This window comes from Gymnoscopelus braueri, assembly GCF_963280865.1.
Source record: "Gymnoscopelus braueri genome assembly, chromosome: 18".
Taxonomy (NCBI): domain Eukaryota; kingdom Metazoa; phylum Chordata; class Actinopteri; order Myctophiformes; family Myctophidae; genus Gymnoscopelus; species Gymnoscopelus braueri.
The window spans coordinates 6049465-6067637 of record NC_137618.1 but is presented as its reverse complement, the minus strand read 5'-3'; the positions used below and the strand labels follow the sequence as shown (position 1 = coordinate 6067637).

Here is an 18173-nt window from a genome sequence, read left to right as displayed (position 1 = left end):
TGCAGCTACTTCAAGCAGCACTAGAGTATGCTGTTCACGGTTAAGCTGTTTACTCTTGCCACTGGGCCTGAACGAGGGGCAGATAAATAAAGAAAATGTCTTTCCTTCCCGAATATTTCCGGGCAGCAATGCCAACAGTGCGAAATAAGAAAAATAGAATAAGAACGAAAAGGCTGATTAAATAGCCCTTTTTAAGCTTTTTTTTTTTTACTTATAATTTTTATCCCGCGATTTTGTAACCCTTATTTTTTCACCCGGTGCCAATTTCTAAGTGATCCTGGGCGCTACACTCCCCTCACCAGCCTAGGGAGGTCAGGGCCGAGCTCATGCCTAAAGCTCCTTATCTAACAATTTTCAGTCTTTTTACAAATGAACGTCTCACTAAAATCTCAGTGAGTCACATGTTCACCACCTCCAGCCATAGCTGCATGCATGCATTATGGTACTAAGATCAGAGAACTTGCTTAAACAACAACAAACACATGCCCGCCTGTCTGTTTAACTGCAGGGCTTACAGCAACTGAAGCAACATTCATGTCTGCCAAACTTCCCTCATTAACCGCAGTTAACACCCTGAAAAGTAATCGTTGTTGTTGTTGTAGTAGTAGTAGTAGTAGTGTAGCCGCCCAAGTTTATTCAATTGCACACACTGCAGCCTCTAGAAAAGCAACAGTGTCACGCTATATACATGTGGCAGCGTTGCCAGATTTTTCATACAGAAACAAGCAACTAGGTCTATGAAAAAGAGCCCAAAATAAGCACTTATAATAAGCAGACTTGGCAACACTGCAAAACTCTGCTGTGCTGTTTTTCAATGGGAACAGACCAAAGCATTGTGTGTAGGATACACAGGGCTGGGAGCAACTAAATCCTTCAAAAAGCATTGTGTCTATGTGTGAATGATTTCAAAAGTTGGTTCAGATTCTATTAAATTATAAATATGACACCATTTCATATATGAAAAGCAGCAAAAAAAACTATCCTCCGGGGATTTTTGAGCAATCCGCACGAAACTTTCTACACATGTACTTTGGACCTATGCAGACACAAAGTTAGTGGTGGATTTTCCATAAATGAAAACATTAAGCTTTTATGAGCCAATGAATATTGCAGTTTTATGACAATTATTCATCTGCCCCTAACACATACATGAAGACTCACATTTGTTTGAAACTTTACAGTAATGTAGAGGGTCATTCCAAATATCACTGAAACCAATCTTACTCCAATTGGCCAAAGGGGGGCGCTATAGCAATCTTTTAAATGCAAACTTTAAACAGGCCTAAGTCATGCCTCGTTTGGCCGACAGCCATGCAACTTGCTTACACATGTGCCTTGACTCATGAGGAACACATCTATCACTTTGACCAGTAAGCTCCGCCCTTAGATTTTCCGCCATTTTGAGCAGTTTGAAAAACACTTAAACCTGTGTTTCTGCAGTGATTTTTGAGCAATTTGCGTGAAACGTTCTACACATGTACTTTGGACCTATGCCGACAAAACGTTAGTGGCTGATTTTCCATAAATGAAAAAATATATATTTTATGAGCCAATGAATATTGCAGTTTTATGACAATTATTCATCTGCCCCTAACACATACATGCAGACTCACAATTGTTTGAAACTTTGCAGTAATGTAGAGGGTCATTCCAAATATCACTGAAAGCAACCTGGTCAAAGGGGGGCGCTATAGCATTTTCTTTTTTAATGCAAACTTTAAACAGGCAAAAGTCATGCCTCGTTTGGCCGACAGTCATGAAACTTGCTTACACATGTGCCTTGAGTCATGAGGAACACATCTATCACTTTGACCAGTAAGCTCCGCCCTTAGATTTTCTGCCATATTGAGCAGTTTGAAAAACTTTTAAACCCAGGATTTCTGAGCAATTTGCGTGAAACTGTGTCATCTGTGTGAACTCCTTTTTCACCAGTTCAGGTATGTTGGTCCAATGGTTGATTGCTAAACCATCTGCCTTCTGGTTGTTGTTAGAATCCATAATGCATGTGGATAATTCTGTGCCAATGGCCCTGGTGAGATAGTGTCATTGACACATTACAGGACAAACACAACATTATTTTCATATGACTGGATTGCTAATGTATGCTAAGTCCTGCCTCTACTTCTGCCTCTGCCCAGATGGGTGTTGTGAAACATTACGTAGTGGCATAAGTTGGCACAGGGGATGGCACAGCACTGCGTATAAAACATAACAACTGGACAGGATTTAGAGAAGGGGGAGGGTGTTAGACAGAGGAGGACAGTCATGAGGGCTTCTCTAGACACACACCTGCTTTCATACCTGTACTTCACCTTGATATTGTTCTCTTCTTTCTCTCCCTTGTTTTCCTCACCTTCCTCTTCTTGCGAGTTACAGGCACAGTTTAATCTCAGCAGAATGTATAAGGCTGGTGACATTGTTGTGGGTGGCGTGTTTCCCGTCCACTTCCAGCCTGTCTTCCCTGAGTTATCTTTCACCTCCAAGCCACAGTATACTTGCAAAGGGTGAGTATACCACAAATAAAATAGCAACCAGAGAAGTTATTTTTTATAGATAGTAGTACCATAGGATTAGTTGATGTTGTGTATTTCTACAAAGATAAATATTCAAAGTTACAGTAATATTTTGTGTGGTAGTTTTTCCATAGATTTTTTTCGATTCTCCCAGGCAATGACTTTTGCCGTTACTGAGATCAACACAAACACCCGCCTTCTACCCAATGTGACTCTGGGATATTATCTCTATGATGAATGCATTCCCCTTGGAGCTGTACCTGCAGCAATGTCGTTGATCAGTGGGAGAGAGAAGATGTTCCAACTGGATGAGAGCTGTGCTGGGTCCCCTCCAGTGCTGGGAATTGTGTGTGGATTTAATTCTATTCACATCTCTAGAATATTAGGTTTGTACAGAGTGCCCATGGTAAGTTATCTACCTCAACCCTGCCATCACCAATTTTCTATTGATTATGTACTAATCTAATATCATCGCTGTCGGACAGAATCCTTGTATCTCCCATATGTCATATTTTAAAGTATGTTATTTCATAAATGTATTCCCCATATTTTCTTGTCCATTGTGATTTGACACTTTGTGAGCGTGTAGAATTTCAGGATTTTAATTAGTTTTATTTTTATGTTTGAGAATCCTCAACTAACCCTAACCCTAACCCTATATGTCCAAAATAGGGAGGCAAGGTTGAAAGCATTTAAGTCTGTTTGGGGGTTTTATAAATATTCAACCCATGATATGCATTATGAAAAGCTTGTGACTAAATAATAACTACATTGAACACAGATTTGTTTGCTTTCGCTTAGTGTTTTTTCAACATGTGAGCAAAGTGGAGTGGGCAGGTTTTAAAATGTTTGATTCTTTGGCCCCGAGTTGGGCCAGACTTGTTGTTAGATGTAACTTTATTTCATTTGCTTTTATGAATGAGTTCGGTAGTAAGCTATTGGTGTGATATACAGAATGCTGTATGTATTATAGCATTATAGAAATGAGAGGGAGAGGGAGAGGACGGTAGGGAGAGGGAGAGAGAGGGAGAGAGGAGAGGTGGAGGGAGAGGAAGGTAGGGAGAGAAGGAGAGAGGGAGGGAGAGAGGGAGAGAGGGAGAGAGGGAGAGGAAGATAGGGAGAGGGTGAGAGAGGGAGGGAGAGAGAGGGAGGCCGGACTAGGTGAATTGATAATGCAGCTAAAAACAGCACCGTCTTTTGTTTCTCTCTCTCTCCCTGCTCCGCTTTGCTCATTATGCTCTGCTTGTAGGAAACTGCAGACTCACTCCCCAATTTCTGCCACAATCTGAAGACTCACCTCTTCATACTCAACCTCACCCCCTAGCACTTCACTCTCCCTGTACCCCTTCTTGACAACTTCTCTCTCCATTGAAGCTGGCGACTGACCATTATATGGCTACCATGCAGACATAACTTGGTCACTCGTTCTCCTGTTCTTAGATTTGTTTTTCTTGGCCACAAATGTTAAGACTTAACATGGTGCATTGTTTAGCCTACCTGTTATTATATAGTTTCAATGTTCAATGTGCTTTACCTGCATCATAGTTAGGCACTTAACTGTCACTGGCATTCTATGTATGCTATTATTCACCTTTATTGTAAGTCACTCTGGATAAGAGTGTCTGCTAAATGCCTAAATAGAAAATTGTAGGGGCTATTTCTTAAAAAAATAAAAAAGATAATTTGTCTCTTTGGTAGGTCAGTGTTTTTGACACCTGCCCCTGTCTGAGTGAGAGGAACAAGTTCCCTTCCTTCTTTAGAACAATCCCAAGTGATGACTTCCAGGTGAACTGCTACAGACACAATATGTTATTATGTAGTTCATGTTCCACACACTTGACAAATACCTCCCTCTAGTGAGTCTAATCAGTATTACATCACCTGATGTGGAAATAAAATCCAGAAATCCATAATTTATGTAAGTCACATGAATTGTACTTGGAAGATAGCTTTTACTCAAGTATATTTGTGAAGATCTTTTCACTAGATATGTCCGTATACATACTCAACACATACTGAAGACTCAGTCTTCAAAATAATAATAATAATTTTAAAGTAACAACATAAACCACTTAAACTCTATTGTATAATTTGTCTCTTCCAAAAAATAGCTGATCTATGAGTTAGCAGATTTGTTGAAAAATGTTAGTACTTTACTTCGCTGAATTAAGTACATATTAATGCTAATACTTTTGTACTTTAAATAAAATGTTGTATGTATGCATTTTACTTGTTACCTGTGGTGGAAAAAGTACTCAAATGTTTTACTTAAGTAAAAGTATCAATACTGCAATGTAGAAGTACTCTGTTACAAGTAAAAGTCCGGAATTTCAAAATTGACTTGAGTAAAAGTACAAAAGTGTTGGTATCAAAATGTACTTAAAGTACCAAAAGTAAAAGTACTAAAATGTTTGAAAATAGCCTTGGTAAAAAATAGGGCTTAAGTGGTTAATGTATGTTTTATAATGTAATAATGTATATCTGCAAAGTAACTACTAACTAAAGTTTTCAAGTAATTGTAGTGGAGTAAAAGTGCAATATTTGCCACTGAGATTTAGTGGAGTAGAAGTAAAAGTATAGACAATTGGAGATACTCCAGTAAAGTAAAAGTACCTCAAAATTGTACTTAAGTACAGTACTTGAGTAAATATACTTAGTTACACCACTGCTTGTTACAAAGCATATTTTAATATTCTGGTATTGCTACTGAGTAAAAGATACAATCTGAGTATTTCTCCCACCACTACTTAGCGCTCCATTCTTTTTCCAATCAGGTGCAAGTTGTGATCCACATTATAAGGCGGTTCGGATGGACCTGGGTAGGATTGCTGATCGTTGACCATGAAGGTACCAGCGAAGCTGCCCAGTCCTTCCAGTCTGAGCTGGCCCAGTCCGGTCTGGGTTGTCTGGCCTATGTGGAGGTTCTGCCATATGAGAGGAACGACCCAGCTGAACTTAAGAGGATTTGCACTGTGATGAAGAAATCCACAGCTCGTGTGGTCATTGCATTTGTATATGGGAATCATATGCTTAAGTTGATGGAAGAGGTTGGTATCATGATTCATGTTTATTTAGGAATTCATAATTAAAGGTATAGGGTAAGTGATATTTTTCCATGAAAGTGTTAAATAGCTGTGTTAGATAGCTCTAGATCAGGACTTCACACGTCTCTGCTATAACTAACTGTTTTTAGAACAAAAAAAAGTATTAATAACAAAATAAGTAACCAATTTATATACAGTATAATATATATATATATATTTATTTATTTTTGTCACCGGGCAGATTACGAAGATACGTTCGTCCCGTATAGGCTCTCTGACTAACAGGTCTATTTCTATTCTAATGAGTTCCCTAACTCATCCCTAGAAATGTACTTAAGCCTATTATTATTAAATTGTTTTTATTGATTTTTCAACACCAACAATACATACATACATACATCACAGGACGGAACATAAACATACATGAACAATACCTTAAGTAAATAGACAGTAATACAAAAAATCAAAAATAAACCAAAAATAAAATTTAAAATAAAAACACGTCGTTCTCATACAGATTGTCACTTGCCATACAAGAGTTGTCAAATTATTAATTCACCGTCCGATTACTAAGTGTCCCCAGCCGGGAATTTTTGATCAAAATAATCCCAAAATGGCTGCCAAACCCTGTAAAATTTCTGGACAGAACCCCTGGTAGAATATTTAATCTTCTCAAGTTTTAGATGAGCCATCACATCTCCGACCCAGCGTCGATGCGATGGAGGACTGGCTGATTTCCAATTGAACAAGATAAGGCGTCGAGCCAATAAAGAGGAGAAGGCCACAGCATCAGACTGAGCGCCAGATACTGTCACTTCCCTAGGGACCACTCCAAAGAGATCTGCCCTAACCAAGGGGTTAGGGCAGATCTCTTTATCACAGATAAAAGAAAAGGTCTCAAAAACAGAAAGCCAAAATTGTGATAATGATGGGCATGACCAGAACATATGGTAGAGAGTGGCTGGAGCTTGATGGCACCTGGAGCAAGTCGGGTCAACATCCGGGTAAATCTCAGCAAGTCTGCTCAGAGAAGTGTAACCTATGAAACACTTTGAATTGAAGTAGTCCATGTCTGATGCAGACATATGATTTATGTATTCTTTTAATTGCCAGCTGCCAAGAAATATCGGGGATTTCAAGTCCCATATCATTACACCAGGACTCCCTAATGCGGTCCAGAAATGTACTTAAGCCTATGTCGTAAGATATAGGCTAGAGTCCACACCCTTTTTCATTAATAGGCATTAAATATAAACAACCCTATAATCACTCAATGCCTATAGTTACCTCTGTTAATGTCTGCCATCTTACTAAATTTGTGTGCACGTTGATGTGGTTACTGGTTTTATTATTCTGAATTTATTAAAATGTCTAAATCCAGGGGGTTTCTTGAATATCAACTAAACCCTTTTAATTGATACCCAAATTGAGGTTAGAGGTAACCCATGAAATCCTTTATATGCACAAAACCTATTTTTACTCTTTGAAGGAGATAAACCAAATATGGGAATTATCCCAAAAGTGTGTAAAATAACTCTATGAAACTTCTCTTTAAATGCAGGAAATGTAAAATGTATTATAGGACTGCGCTTACAGCTTTAAGCAGAAATGCAGGTAAAAGCAAGTTAAATTGAATACAATGTTCAATTAAGCTGTTACAAAATAATCAATAATCACATACATGAGAATATTAAAGTTCTATCCGAATAGATCTCAAATACATGGGTACCCTTACTCTTCTGTGAGGTGATAAAACAAACATAATTAAAATATCACCTTCTCTTAGTTCTTTCCAATAATCCATAATCCTTCTTTCTACCTGTTGTCTATTTTAGAGCAGATTGAGGTATAAGGTGTACAATCTTTCCCTTGCCTGACTACAATCTAATAATAGGCTATAACGGGTAAAACCCCTTATAAGATCTATCACTACATTTGGAGATCTTTTGGTCGAATAGGCTACACGCACTACGTTTTTGGCAGATTTTTCTACCCTATCTATTATTAAGCATCTAACTGCCATATCCGCAAAAGTCAGAGATGGTAAGATTACTCTAACAGACCTCAGGTATCTCAACTACAGCGCGCAAATGTTCCCTATTCACTTTTCAATAACCCTTCTTTCATTCATTAATACAATCTTTAAGCATAGAATAAGCATTACCGCACTTTATAATTATTTTGTACCTCCCTCTCCTTTTAGTTTATTTAACTTGTACTGTCCTTAAGTATTTTTATTCTTCTAGAGAGTAGAGTAAAAAATAGAGTATTTCTACTCTTCCTTCTCAGAGTAGAATGCTTTCACACTCTCTGCTTTTTGACCCTCGCCCAGCTTTTGTGGTTTCCTGTCCTTCAAGGGTAGTTCCTCTTTCTAGTTGTTTTTGCACATCTTAACCTCTTTCGTCACACTCACTGACACTGCAGCATTTTATGAAGTCTCAATTTTAACCCCTCGCTTTCCAGCATGAAACAGAAAAAAAAGCTTGTAAGTACATTCCTACTACTTAGTTCATCATCACTTATTCTAGATGTGTAAAATAACACAGTTCAAACACAAAAGCATCCATACAAAAGCATAATGCAACAATATGGTGGAGGACTCTTGTCTCCCTCATCGCCAACTGACTCTCCTAGGGACTGTTTGGAGAGAACGGAGGGGTTCTGGAGGAGAAGGAAGGTGAATTCCCCCATTCCGGTGTGGTAGGCACGTAGACCAGGGAATGATGATTGTGGCTGTTGCATTATCCTCAGTTGTGAAGTTGGGCCATCCACCTCTGGACCCTGCTGCCCTTCTAACTCCACCTGACTTTCCCCCTCCTCTGAACCTTGCTGCTCTTCCTGCTCTGACTCTGAACCTTCCCCTGCACCAGTCTGTTCCATGTCATCCTCTGTGTCCTCAACTTCTTCTATATCACTATCGATAAGTATCACCGCATCTCTGACTCTCTCTCCGATCCTAGCGCCTAATTCCTCCGTGTCTTCCCTCTCTCGTTCTTGTTATCTCATTGGGACATCATGAGCTACTCCCCTCCTGTCCTCCAATCTGTTATTGTCCAGTGTAGATAACACCAGGTCTAATATTTCTTCCTCTGTTGGAGCTGCATTGCGAACAGCCGGGCCCTGCTTGAGCAGCCCCCTGACTGTTGTGGGGCCTAGCGCCATCTGAAGGCCCCTGAAGTGTCGGTACCACATAAGCTATCTTTTTGGCTCTTGGTAACGAGTAGAATATATTTAACAGGTGGTAAAGGAGAATGTGACGGGTCTGCAATGGATAGCCACTTGGGTCTGGTCAAACTATAAGCCACTCCAGTCTCCTCACTTCATGCCGTACCTGAAAGGCACCCTGGGTTTTACCATCCGTCGTGCAGATAATTTACCAGGTCTCAAGGACTACTTGTTAAAAATACATCCTGACAATGATCCTGACTACAGACATGAAACTAGCATGGTATGTGCTGCACTCTTTAAGCTGCAATGTCAATGTCAAACTGACGTCTGTTTTTTAACCACTTAAACCTTTAATACTCAGTTGACCGGAGTCTCCCAGTGCTCTTTAGTAGGGCCCCTTCTGAGCTTGTAGATCTGCTATCTTTGGCCAACGTTCACCCCAGAATAGGGATGTAAGGCTAGTTGTTAAATATTCACAGTATTCAAGGTCATATCTAAAGTAAATATGAAAAGAGAGAACCGACATGCACATCCCCAACCCAAGTTTGGGCAGGTACTGAGCGACGAACAGTGTAGAGAAGAATAAATAAACACTCGCACAATGAGGGCTCCAATGCGCTTTATTGCACCAAAAGAATCTGTGACGTTTCGAGCACAAAGCAAAGTCTGAGGAGTAGTGATGAGCGGGCCGACCCGGGTGGTCGAGTCAGGATTTCAGAGGCAATTATGCGGGCTGCGGGTGAGCGGGTCAGCCGCTCTCACACGCAAAAAAAATATAATAATCCTATTTTGAACAACATGCTTGTTTATTTAGCCCATGACAATGTTGTGCTACTGTAGACATTTAAAGCGACTTTGGGTATTTAAAAGAGCGCTGTATAAATCTGAGCTATTATGATGATGATTATCTTTTTTTTCCCACCGCGGGTCGCGGGGCGGGTTGAGCCATAGATTTATAAATGGGTTCGCGGGGCGGGTTGACCCGCACATCACTACTGAGGAGCTTTGTGCTCGAAACGTCACCGATTTCTTTGGTGCAATAAAGCATCTGTCGCATTGGAGCCCTCAGTGTGCAAGCTTTTATTTATTCTTCTCCATTTTTTAAGTAAATACATTAAATTAAAGTTTAAAAGCTTAAATTTATGATTTGGGTGACAGGTTTTGAATGGCACGTCACAAGATGAAAGTGAGGTAAAAATTACAAAAGAATGTGTTGCGTACCTCTGGAAAAATGTATGGTCACGCACTCTGATTTAATAGGGATACTTGTCAGCTCCTTTACCATGGAGACGATGAGATCACATTTACTTATTTGTTTACATTTTGTGGTGACACTGTCGGCGAGTTTCAGACACATTGTGTGACGTGACGTTCATTTTGGTATAAATGTATCTTCAGTATTGATGGTGTTTCTTCAGGTGAGGAAGTTTTGGGAGCACGCATTTCAGTGTAAATTTGCACCCCTTCCGTCAGAGTGGGTGGATGCTGGTGGAGCGTTGTGTACCGGACAAGAGGACCTTGCAACAGCAGAAAATAACTTTTTGGATATGTCTGACCTCAGACACACGTATAATGTGTACAAGGCTGTGTATGCCCTGGCCCATGCCCTCCATGACATGTTGCAATGTGTGCCAGGAAGAGGGCCTTTCACTGGGCACAGCTGTGCCAGTTTGCACACAATACAGCCATGGCAGGTGAGATGCTAATTCACAGTTTACCAAATTTAGAATAAAAACTTATAAGTATACGTATTTTTTATTTTATTTATTTTTTTACTTGTCAATCAGTTTTTAACTCAGGAATCCAACTACAGTTTCCCCCCCATCAAACGGGTGATGATAAAATGGGACGGGGGACGGAGCCAGAGGTTACTGATTCGACAAGAAGCCTAGTCTTGTATATCATATATCATTATATTACATAAGTGTGTGAATAACTATCTTCCATAGTCAATCAAATTCCATAGTACACACCTAATAAACTACAGCAGCTAAGAACACTTTGCAGTGAAACATTATGATCTTATAAACCGTACTTCATACATATAAACCAGTCCTGGATTATTTAGTGTTTGCAGTAGCTGTACAACATTTTGGGGTGTGGGGGGGTGAAGGGGGTTATTGGCATCAAAATATTAGAGTACCAGAGTAAAAGTTCTCAGATTTTCCAAATATTGTCAAGCTTTTTAAAAAAAAAGCAGATCTACAAGATCACAACACCTCACATTTGCAGTTACATGGACAGGTACTGTATATTCCACTTATATTCAGAATGACTGCTCATTCAGAATAAAAATACTCATGTAAACACCTCAATTGGAATAGAATATTCCATTCCGGTCTGTTCTGAATTAATTTTCATTCAGGTTTGGAGGGGCGGTATATACCAATCGAATTTACCATATAAACACTTTATTCCGAACACTGCTTGGAGTATGCATTCTTTTGCACATGTCCGCGTTTAGTAGTGCTGTCAGAATTGGCCAAAAATGACCTATAAAATATTAAAAATATAAATATTAAATATTGTATGCAGTAAAACATTAATTCAAAGACTGTATATATCTCAAATATCTCAAAAACAACAAAACATTTAAAAGTAAAAAGCATGTGTGTCCACAGTAAGCTGAGTTTTCAGCTACTCAAGTCCCATGGGGTGTCCAGCAAGATTTCAAATGGAACGAGTTGAATTGAGCTTTAGAAATAAAAATCACTGGTTTGTTGGTGGCTCAACAGCATATTTACCAAAATATGATTGCCCCCCAAAAAAGTAGAACATCCTGGAAATGATAGAAAGCACTTAAATGAATAAAATATTGCACAATCTAAAATCCAGCCCACCCTGTTAACTTTTTATTTGTTTATATATATATATATTTGCTATTATGTAGTATCTTGCTCTTCATAACTTTGCTCACCACCATTTCTAGCTCATATATTACCTGGAAAAGGTCAACTTCACCACATCATTTGGTGATGATGTATCATTTGATGAGAATGGTGATGCTTTACCAATCTATGATGTCATAAACTGGGTGTGGCTCCCTGATGGAAGCACAAAGCTTCAAAACGTAGGTGTGATCAAGAAGTCAGCCTCCACAGGTGAAGAACTCATATTTGATGTTGATGAAGATGGAATCTTCTGGAACGTTGAATCCACAAAGGTCACTTTAACTCTCTGCAATCGCTAAAGTTGAGCTAATGATGTGAATGTGTTATCTCCGCCAGGATGGGAGACAGAGATTATGTTTTCTCCCCTGTCTGTGTGTGTCCGTCAATCTGTGTGCAGCTAATATCGGATACCGCTGGACTGACCTTCGTCAAACATTGCATGCACACAGGGCGCTCGGGTGGCACAGTGGTAAACGTGCCTGCCTGCTACCGTGAAGAGTACCGTGGAGACCATTCACTGTGGTGCATCCGGCTTTGTCGAGTGTCTATGTACGAACACAATTGGTCTGCGTTCTGGGGAGGGAAGCTGGGCGGGGAGGGTGATATCACTGTATGTATTCCTACGGGCTGGGGCGGCAACTGTCAGCAGGGAGTGTTGGGTGGGAGGAGTAGGACAAAGGCTCTACGTCCTCCCGGTGGGGGCTCCTCACTGGCAGGTGAGTCTGTCAGAGCGTCTGCCTCTGCCACAGTCTGTGCCACACCCAAATTGCCCAGTGACAAGTGACAACACACAACATGTGTGCGGGGACGAATCAATTAGCATTTTCTTCAAAACACACCTTTTGACACACCTCGATTGCTTTATTATTATTACCTTTCACCATTAGCTATGGTCTTTCCCCCAGCTTCCTGATGGCCTTAACCCATGACTTGAACAGCCTTGGCTAGGCAACCCAGCCTGGCAGAGATATGTGCTCAGAGGAACACACTTTTCTAGGTTTAGACTGAAATTGATCCCTGTTTGTTTCCTCTGCAGCCTCCTCGGTCAGTATGCAGTGAGAGGTGTTCCCCTGGATCCCGTGTGGCCAGAAAGAAAGGAGAACCTTTCTGCTGCTTTGACTGCATTACTTGTTCTGAGGGAAAGATCAGCAATGAAACTGGTTGGTTTACATCATGTGGCTATGTACACTAGGTAAAGATGATACTGTATTTGTCTGTCCAATTAACATGGCCCTCCTTATTAGACTCTACAGAATGCACCAGTTGTCCAGAAGACTTCTGGTCCAATCCCCAGCATGACCAGTGTGTCCCTAAGGCCATTGAGTTCCTCTCCTACCATGAGGGCCTGGGTATCTCCTTGACAACCATCTCATTGCTAGGCACACTTATGTGTGCCATTGTCAAGGGAATCTTCGTCTATCATCGAGACACACCCATTGTGCGCGCCAACAACTCAGAACTCAGCTTCCAACTTTTACTGTCACTCAAACTATGTTTCTTGTGCTCACTTCTGTTCATTGGCCGTCCCAGGCTCTGGACTTGTCAGCTGAGGCATGCAGCATTTGGGATCAGCTTTGTGCTGTGTGTCTCGTGTATCCTGGTAAAGACTATGGTGGTGTTGGCTGTGTTCAAGGCCTCCAAGCCTGGGGGTGCAGACATTCGGAAGTTTTTTGGTGTGATGCAGCAGAGAGGAACAGTTCTGGCTCTTACTTCCATCCAGGCAATAATCTGCACAGCCTGGCTTGTGTCTGCCTCACCGACTCCTCATAAAAACACACAATACCACAGTGATAAGATAGTCTATGAGTGTGATGTGGGATCAACAGTGGGTTTTGCCGTGTTACTAGGTTATATTGGTTTACTGGCACTCCTCAGCTTCATCCTAGCATTCATGGCAAGGAATCTTCCAGACAACTTCAATGAAGCCAAGTTCATCACTTTCAGCATGTTGATCTTCTGTGCCGTGTGGATAGCCTTCATCCCAGCATATATCAGCTCCCCAGGCAAATATGCAGTTGTAGTGGAGATATTTGCTATTTTAGCATCTAGTTTTGGCATTTTGGTTTCACTGTTTGGACCAAAGTGTTATATAATGCTTTTGAAACCTGAGAGAAACACTAAAAAGTCCATCATGGGCCGTGGTGCCACCAAGACGTAGTAGCAGAAATTCAATGACAAATGTTTTGTGTGTTTTATCAACACAATCTCATTAGCAAACGTACAATTGATAAGTAATGACCACATGACGAAAACGTGCTAAGACTAGACTAAGTTAGGTTACTTAAGTTTAACAGTTTATTTTAACATAATGAGATGAATGTGGAACGGGATGAGGAACCCAAGGTAGGGCGAGACTCAGGGTGAGGGCATAGTCTCGGGAGCTGACGGCCATCGTTGCTCTACTCAGGGAGCGGTCGGTCGTCTCTGCTCCGTCACTGCCCCCCTGGATTCCTATAGAAATAGAGACTGAAGGAAGAAGAGCGAGAATCGAGGAGGAAGGAGGTTGGGGTGGAGGAGGACGACAAACTTGAAAGCAATGAATAACAGAAATAGCCGATATACAAGCGCAGTACTCACAACCCATGTTTGGTTTGTCATGAAGCAGAACTAACAAGCCAGTTGAGAGATTGCAGGTGAATTTATACTGTGGTGATTGCAACAAGGATTGGCTGTGAGTGGAGGCAGGTGTAGTGGATACGGGTGCTAATGAGTGAAGGCGGGAAGCAATTGAGAACGGGGAGTGGCCGTGATAAGCAGAGAGTGGTCTCCACTCCTGAACCTGCGTTGTATGCAACTTCATAATACGTAACATATTTACTGCCAATACTTACATTTGTTACATGTCCCCAGTATGTATTACGCATTCAAATATTTCAAATGTATGTATATTAAGTGTTTGAAATGTCTTTTTCTCATGCCAATACAAATAAAGCTCCTTTGAATTGAATTGTAACGTGCGGCCATGTGTGAACATGAATGAATGGGCGTTACATGCTTTGCATGTAGCTCGGACAATCTGTCGCAGAGCGGAGCGGCGTGTTCCTCCTATATGTTTATAAATGTTGGATGTGTACTTACATTACAAAGTAGTGCCAATGACTGTATACTGCATAGCTGTGGGTTTGAGAGGGGGTACTATTATGTTCTGGATGCTGACCTGAATGAAAATGGTGAAACTAAGAATTTAATGTTCTACATGCTCAACTTGTTGTTTCCAGCAATTGCGGATACATTGGTTACAATATCAGCATTATGTGACACACAAAGGCTATGTGTGTGGAATGTGATGCCTGTTGTTATTTAGACATTATTAGGAATGCTGGTAGTTTTAGTAACAACAGTAGTAATAGCAGTAGGACTGCAGGTTTCACCACCAAAGATAGCAGAGATCGAGAGACACCAGAGTTTACGTTCTATCGAGGACGTCATTAAGTAAAAGGGTGAGCATGGAAAGGGTGAATCAACAGATTTCACATTTAACATCTTAAACTTGTTTCCACCAGCTGTGAATACATTGAAATAAAAAAAATCTGAATTAAGAAAATTTTTTAAAATAATAATGAGCTAAACTACAATAACTTCGATCTGGAGCTGTAACCCCATATTTGGGAAAGACTGACTGACATATGACATATTGATGACATATGACATATGGATGACATCATAATGATGATGTCAGTGTCACTCTATATTTGGGCAAGTGATGGACCAGACCACATAGACTTCTGTTTTTGTTGGCTGCTCATTTGGAGCTTTGTAGAGTTTATGGAGTTCCACAGCAGGGATGTTTTACATTCATTATTAGACATTGTAATGGTATGACAAGAGACAACATGGCTTCAGTAATAATCAAACCGACTCATCTACTATCTTGCATCATAAGGGCAGGCAGATGTCTAGACCTGAACTGGACAAGGACTTCCTTTGTATTTGAGAGAAGTTTTGTCACTGGAGAAGGAGACCGTAGGATCCCTAAAATATACACCAAAACTGGAGACAAAGGTTTTTCTAGCACCTTCACCGGGGAACGGAGGCCAAAGGAAGACCAGGTGTTTGAAGCATTAGGAAGTGCAGATGAATTGTCATCAGCCATAGGGTTGGCCAGGGAGCTGTGCATTGAAAAGGGCCATGCATTCACTTATCAGCTAGACAGGATACAGTGTGTTATACAAGATGTGGGCTCAAACATTGCCACCCCTCTGTCATCTGCACGAGAAAGTCACGTGAAGAAAACCAGATTCTCCCCTCAACCAGTGGTGGACTTGGAAAGCTGGATTGATGAATTCACAGACAAACTCCCACCGCTCACCAACTTCATCTTGCCCTCCGGGGGTAAGAGCAGCGCTGCTTTGCATGTAGCTCGGACAATCTGTCGCAGAGCGGAGCGGCGTGTTGCTCCTATCGTGCGCTCAGGTGAGGCAGATCAAGATGTTGCCACATTTTTAAACAGGCTGAGTGATTACCTGTTTACTGTGGCCAGATATGCAGCAATGAAAGAGGGCAATGAAGAGAAAATCTACAAAAGATCTGAATAAAGTAGCCTACATTCTGGAGGAAGGAATATAGGAGTAGGATATAGAGTGTGGAATATATACATTTGAATATGCCAGTTTGAAAGTGGTTACATTTGTGTTGCTATCACTGTGCTTCACAATGATGTTATATGTGGGACTTAAAGGACGACTTCACCACTTTTCAACATATCTTCATATAATAGGTCCTCACTAATGCTCATGATAAAATGGTAAAAAAAAATCTAATCAGTCTCTCTCAGAGGAGGGCTGTAGACAGTTCAGAAACCCGTCTACCAGTGACATCATCGATGGGGAATCCAAGCTAATAGAAACTGCAGGCTTTGTCTTCCTGGAAAGTTGCAATACAATAATAGATCCCATTGTTCTCCCCTTAATAGAAATCTGAATAAAGAAAATGTAATCTTTTGGGGGGGGGGAAATCCTGCCTAACGGTGATGTCACTGGTAGATGGGTTTCTGGACTGTCCACAGCCCTCCTATGAGACACAGACCAAGTAGAAAAATTGTATCATTTTATCATGAGCATTAGTGAGGACCTATTATATGAAGATATGTTGAAAAGTGGTCAAGTCGTCCTAGTGAAGTCGTAGATGTATGACAAATAGGACAGATATCACATTGAGAACATACAGGCAGACAGTGGATCAAATTATTTTGTGCTACGTGTTGCACTACATCCAAACAGACACGCCTCCCCCCTAGATTTGGTCTGCCGGTCTGAAGTTTAACACGGTTGTGGTATCTGAACAGTATGCAAGTAAAACTCCTCATAACATAATGTACAAATCTAAAACCATATGTTAGCAGTACTGGGATCACAAGTCCACTTTGGCCTGTACACAGGAGAGCTTATTCAGAGGTGGCTGATGGGCCTAGCCAGGTGGGGGTGGAATTAGCATTCCCAATTGGGGAGACAAAAGGTCTCCACTCCCTTCCTCCATGCACTTGCAAATCATGTCACCTAATGTTCAAAGAAGTTAATCAACAGGTGGTGGGGGCTCTCCCCCACCCCACAGTCTGTGTTCTAAATGTAAATGTGAAATACAGGGCATAAAAGTAAACTGTAATGTGACTTTAGGAACACACTCTCACAAGCCGTCAGGCTGGGGGGTGGACAGGGGCTCTGCTCCTGGCTGCTCCTCTGAATGCTGGTTGTTTGTTGCTGACTCTGAATAAACACACTGAATGGAACCTGGAAACCCTGACGTCCGTCTCCGTCTGCTTCTTCTCCTCTTCTTATAACAACTACAAGCCTGATAACACACGGTCTGATGCTTCATAATATACGACATTTGGCGAACCAGCGGCTATTGTTGCTTTCCTTTCCGGAGGCGCTTTAGAGAAGAACCTGTGTATTTTGAGGTGGCCGCAGGAGCGGGCCTGTGCGGAGGATTGGGTCCGTGGATGTCTTCCTACGGCGAGGTGGACCACCGCGGAGCAGACCATGGAGACTTCAGGGCGACCTACGATGTATGCCTTGCGACGGCGACGTTGTGATGACTGCGCGGCCGCTCGGGACCAGATCTCGGATGGCTACACAACTGCCTACTCTACTCTTCTCATGGGGACGGCGGTGCGGAAAACTTTCTGTGTCAAAGTTGTCCGTGGGGGGAGAAGAGGTGAGCATGGAGAGAGGCTATTTTTTGGCTGGAACAATGATATCACCTGGAACTGCGCTCAGCTATTCTGTTGACGTGCGTGGACATTGAGATTGAGGCGACGAAAGCAGCATTATTGGATGGAACACTGAACATTCGGGACAAGAGGTTGTATTTTAGTGATAAAGTGATTTGAACCACGGAGCGTTATTTTTGTTGCCGTGCGTAAAAGTGTGATGTGAGGATTTAGTTGTTACACTCTCTGGTCTATTTCATTGAAGAAACACTTTCTTCTGTTCAATGTCGGCACCTCCGTTGGTAGTTAGCATGTGTAGTTAATAGGAGTACTCGAAAGGTTCTATCTTTGGTTACAAGTTTGGTGACTCGGCGTGGGGGGACATTGGTAGGGGGAAGGGTTATCTTTA

The 18173-nt window shown here is 41.4% G+C and overlaps 2 protein-coding genes across 2 annotated transcripts; both read left to right on the top strand.

The window, feature by feature from the left end:
• Positions 1 to 1023: 1023 nt before the first annotated feature.
• LOC308105836 (extracellular calcium-sensing receptor-like) lies at positions 1024 to 13774 on the top strand (the record flags this gene model as incomplete). The annotated part of the gene is made up of 7 exons (XM_080456759.1): positions 1024 to 1051; positions 1933 to 1937; positions 2668 to 2919; positions 5288 to 5560; positions 8192 to 8257; positions 12653 to 12776; positions 12861 to 13774. The coding sequence occupies 7 exons, from the start codon at positions 1024 to 1026 to the stop codon at positions 13772 to 13774; spliced, it is 1662 nt and encodes a 553-aa protein (XP_080312885.1).
• A 1675-nt stretch (positions 13775 to 15449) lies between these two features.
• LOC308106079 (corrinoid adenosyltransferase MMAB-like) lies at positions 15450 to 16151 on the top strand (the record flags this gene model as incomplete). The annotated part of the gene is made up of 1 exon (XM_080457086.1): positions 15450 to 16151. One exon carries the CDS (start codon positions 15450 to 15452, stop codon positions 16149 to 16151), a length of 702 nt encoding a protein of 233 aa, XP_080313212.1.
• Positions 16152 to 18173: the final 2022 nt, after the last annotated feature.